Raw genomic sequence first — 4,451 nt, 5'->3', positions numbered from 1 at the left:
CGACGAGGTGATGGAAGAGGCGGGCGAGGAGCAGGACTCCCACGACGGCACCGAGCCCTCAGGCTTCTACCAGGAACTTCTCGAGGTGCCTCCTCGCTGCATCTCCCCCTTGCTTTTTTGCCTGCGCTCACTCTGTGCTGCCCTCTTGCAGGCAGTTGAAGAGCTGCCGCAGAACGGCGAGGGCGAGGAGGCGCTCTTGTCCACATTTCCTGTCGACTCGCTGAGTCCCCTCGCCGCCGTCTCCCGCTCCAAGATGGAGCTGATGTCCGATTGGTCATTCCGGGTTTGGCGGCAGGGGCTGCCTCGCGAGCTCGCCCTTCGCGCCGTGCTTGGGCCGCAGATGCGTGCCGAGCTTGATCGGGTTTGGTCCCAGGTGCGGCCGCTCTTTGCTGCGACCGGCTGCAACCCGTTGCAGTTGATGTCCTACATGGAGCGCCAATTCCCGTACGAGTACAATTTGCTCGCCCACGCGGCCACCGGCGTCGAGCGCCACCATCTCGTGCAAAGCTGCATCGACTCGCCGCTGCCTGGCGACCACACGATGATGACCGAGCTGGCGGGACGCTTCACGGGACGCATCATCTTTGCGATAGCGGGCACGTCCTCGCAGAGGGAGCGAGAGGACCCGGACACTCTCTCGCCGACCTATGTGCAGAACCACGCGAATGGCGCCCTGATGCGCGAGATCTCGATGCTGCACTCCCTCCAGCCGCGTCTGCTCATGCCTCTGCAAAATGCCCTCGGAGTCGCCGTCCGCTCCGCCGTCAACATGAGCGAGCTGTCCCAGTACCTGCGCGGATTCCAAATCGTGCCGGACGAGGAGGTCTCGCGAAAGTTCCTGCTCCAGGTGCAGAATCTGGCCGAGATGAACCGCGTGCTGCGCCTCGCTCAGTGGGCGACGCAGGGGGACGGCTGGACGGTCAGGTTAGACAACTGCGACGTGGGAAAGCTGCTGCACTTTGTCGCGATGATCGCGACTCGAGACCATAAGCCACCGGCGGCGCCCTTCCCCTTCGTCTCCTCCGACCCCGTCATCCCAAAACCGTTCGCACAGGGCGCGCACGAGGCGTGCCCGGCCCCTGCCACCCGTCTGCTCCACGCGTTGCATCCACAACGCGTCCACACCGTACCCTCCGTAGGTGCCGCGTGCGCGCTCAGTTGCACGGCCGCCCTTCGAAGCTATCGGCTTCGAGCACTTTATGTCCTTCTCGGCGATGGAGATTGAGGCCGAAACCAATTGGCGCATCTTAATGGAGGTAGCAGCGGAGTACATCGATGTTGCTGATGCAGACGCCGGCCGCAGGCTTGATCGCGCCGCTCTCTCCCGTCGCACCAAGGGCGGGAAACAGACGCACATTGTCCACAGCGCTCGTGCGCTGGGGGCAAAGAGGGAGGTACTGGCCCTTGGCGCCCCGCCAACGCTGCCACCTCCGGCACGGTGCTCCTTTGCCCGCGGCACCAAACGGTTGCGGATGAGCTCCCCTCCACGCCCCTGTGCGACCGCCTTGTGTGACTATAAGCCGAACAGCTTGGAGATGGCCGCCGAGGTGAGAGCAGGAGAGCCGGTCGAGCTGCTCCACTGCGAGCCTCACGATTCGGTCGCCCTCGTGCGCACCACGGCGGGCCCCGCGCCACGCTTGCTTCCAGCCTATGTGATTGGGCGGGGCGAGGTCGTCGCTGCTGAAGACCGCGCGGAGTGGGAGAGGGCGCTTGGTGGCTCAAGCCTCGCGCCAAGGGTCGACCGCATGGCCCTTCTCGATCAAATCGTTATGCAGCCGGGAACCGAGGATATGAACGGCAGCATCACCTTCAATGTCGAGGGCGCCGACGGCGGCGAGTGGACGGGGGCGAGGAAGCGGGCGCGGCGGCAGCGGCGCGCGGCAGCGAGACAGGCTGAGGCGGACGAGGCATCGAGTGATGACGAGCTGCCGAGCGAGGACAAGCAGCCGAGCGAGGGTGAGGGGATGGACGAAACCGGCTCGATGGCGCCCAGCTCGCCCATGTCCATGTCATCCCCTCTCGCGTCGAGGCAGGCCTCGTCGGAGGACGAGGTGTCCGGCGAGCAGGATGCCGCCTCGATTGCCTCGCCCGGCGGCATGCCACCACCCGCCTCGTCGGGCGGGTCGCCGTTCGCTGCGGGCGACTTTAGTACCGCACACGAGCTGGCCTACGACACACGTCGGGGCGGGCCTGGCAGCGGCTGGAGGAGCCGCGAGCAACAGTGATAGTGGCGTCCCCGCACACAGCGATAGTGGCACCTTCCCTCGGCTCATTGCCCTCGAGCTCCCCGAGCGCGCGCCAGCCACCTTGCAGCACAGCCTCCCTCAGCAGCACTGCTTTGGCACTGGATCGGCCGCGGCAGCTTCGTTTCGACTCATCGCCGTCCTCTACTATCTGGACCAGTGTCACTTCATCGCCTACGTCCTTGACCCGCGCGAGCTCATCTGGCTCCGCTATGATGGCATGCACGCGAATGGTTGTGCCGTGGCTGCTTCGCCAACGCAGACAGGCGAATGTGTGGAGCAGAAACTCATGTTACGTGGACTCGGCACTGGTAGTGTGGGAGCATATCGAGCGTTGGCTGGCTGTGGCGATGTGAGCTCCTTTTTTCTGCATGCGTACACAAAATGGCATCGTGTGCGCGAGCGTTTGCGGCGAAGCGCGCTCCTGACTCTCGTCTCTCGGGTTGCTCGCTCACGCACGAAACCTCAAACCACACCAATCACACACCGCGCAACGGGCTCACCAACCCTGCGAACGTGCTCGGCGTTTCTGCCCACGTTGCGGCCCGGGCTCGGGCTCGCTCGCTCGAGCGAGCTCCCGCTGTTGCCTCTCAGTCTCACGCGCCTGCTGCAGCCTCTCCAGCTCCCGTCGCTGCCGCCTAGCCTTTTTCTCCGCCCGCCTCTGTTCCCGCGCCCGCGCCCGCTTCTTCTCCTCCTCGCGGGCCATCTTCGCCTCCTCGGCCGCGATCTCGATCGCCCACAGCGACGTCGCCGCGACCTTCTCCGCGCGCCTCGCCACCTCCGCCTCCTCGCGGTCAGTCGCGCGCCTCAGCTCGAGGAGCGCCTCGTTGGGCACGCCTGCCTCGACGAGAGTCTGCGCGGAACCGTCGGCCCTGAACTCGCACAAGCGCTGTGCCGGTCCGTGCAGCGGCGCACTGCTCGGCCCGCCAGCGCGCCGCTCCTCAGGCCGGAGCCAGAGCTCGGGCCGGCGCCCGAGGAGGTCTGCGCGTCCCGGCATCACGGCTTTTACCTCGCCGACCGTGGTCATGATGCCGACGGGAAGGAAGAGCGTCTCGGCCCGCGAGACGTCGGGCCTGGTGATACGCACGACCCGCTGCCCGCGATCGCGGTACCCCTTGAGGATGGCGACGCGAGCGAGATCCTTGACGGAGAACACGACGCCAGCGCCGGGATGCGCTGAGCGGGGCAGCCCTTGGAGGTCGGCGTCGGTCAGGCCGTACTCGCTGCGGGCGCGGACGATGCCGAGCTGTGCGACGCCGGCGGGAACGAGCAACTCGAGTCCGAGAGGCGCAGAGGACGATGCCATGAGCTCCGCGCTGTCGTCGCTGGGCAGCGTGGCGACGACGCCACCAAGCCTTCGCAGATGGCGATAGTGGCGACGTCAGCGGTGTCGAGGACCAGCGGACACCTAGTGGGACGCCTGTGTGTCAGAGGAGCGCGTCCAGAGCGCGTCCACACCGCACAGGCACAAGTGTGCGTGCGTGCGGCCGAGTGGCGGCGCGCTCGCGCGCGCGCTGAGGGTGGTTGAGGTGAGATTGACCACCGAGCGCTCGCGAGCGGCCGCGGGGAGGGTCCGTCCACGGTCTCTGTCCTCTAGGAGTCGCGCGGGCGGCCAGGGAGCGCGTGGGAGGTCACCGCATGCGAAGCAAGTCGGCGCGGGGTGCTCGCTCGCAAGCGGTGGAGGCGTTGGAAGTTGGTCTCAGAAAAAAAGCATCTTGCTGAGATGCTGAGAAAAAAATAAACACAAGTGGTGGTGCGAAGGTGCGATCGCCCCCCGATCCTCGGATTTTACAGTACGTGCCTGGGTTCACAGCGATTCTACCCTTATAAGTCTCTCGTGTCCGCGCCGACGCTCTTTTAACGTAGAACGTCCCAGCTGAACACCGCCCGCCGACGATCGATCAGTCCACAATCGTCGGCCCGCAGCGACCCGCAGCGATGGATGCCGCCGCCCCCACGGCCCCTGCGGCCGACGCGCCGATGCACGACCGGCCTCCGTCGGACGGCTCTCCGGCCTCTCCGGCCGCTGCCGCCCGCGCTGCTGCCGATCCGGTCCCTCTAGAGGCAGCTGCGAGGGCGGCAGAGGCAGGAGAGGCCGGAGAGCCGTCCGACGGAGGCGGGTCGTACATCGGCGCGTCGGCAGAAGGGGCCGTGGGGGCCGAGAAATCAATGGCGGCGGGAGGCGGCGCTCAGAAGATCGTGAAACAA

At 66.5% G+C, this 4,451-nt stretch overlaps 2 protein-coding genes across 2 annotated transcripts in view; both read right to left on the bottom strand.

The window, feature by feature from the left end:
* Positions 1–2,590: 2,590 nt before the first annotated feature.
* Positions 2,591–3,905, bottom strand: EMIHUDRAFT_458179 (hypothetical protein). The gene is made up of 2 exons (XM_005774804.1): positions 3,879–3,905; positions 2,591–3,598 (listed from the first exon to the last, which is right to left on the bottom strand). The coding sequence occupies exons 1-2, from the start codon at positions 3,881–3,883 to the stop codon at positions 2,743–2,745; spliced, it is 861 nt and encodes a 286-aa protein (XP_005774861.1). The 5' UTR covers positions 3,884–3,905; the 3' UTR covers positions 2,591–2,742.
* Positions 3,906–4,144: 239 nt separating this feature from the next.
* Positions 4,145–4,451, bottom strand: part of EMIHUDRAFT_458178 (hypothetical protein) — a gene marked incomplete at its 3' end in the record, with an annotated part of 2,510 nt that continues 2,203 nt past the window's right edge. Inside the window, exon 8 of the mRNA XM_005774803.1 lies at positions 4,145–4,301. Coding sequence (XP_005774860.1) covers positions 4,145–4,301 — 157 coding nt within the window. The remainder of the gene's footprint in view (positions 4,302–4,451) is intronic.

Source organism: Emiliania huxleyi (genome assembly GCF_000372725.1).
Source record: "Emiliania huxleyi CCMP1516 unplaced genomic scaffold EMIHUscaffold_307, whole genome shotgun sequence".
NCBI classification, from domain to species: Eukaryota; Haptophyta; order Isochrysidales; family Noelaerhabdaceae; genus Emiliania; species Emiliania huxleyi.
This window is presented reverse-complemented; position numbering and strand designations above follow the sequence as displayed.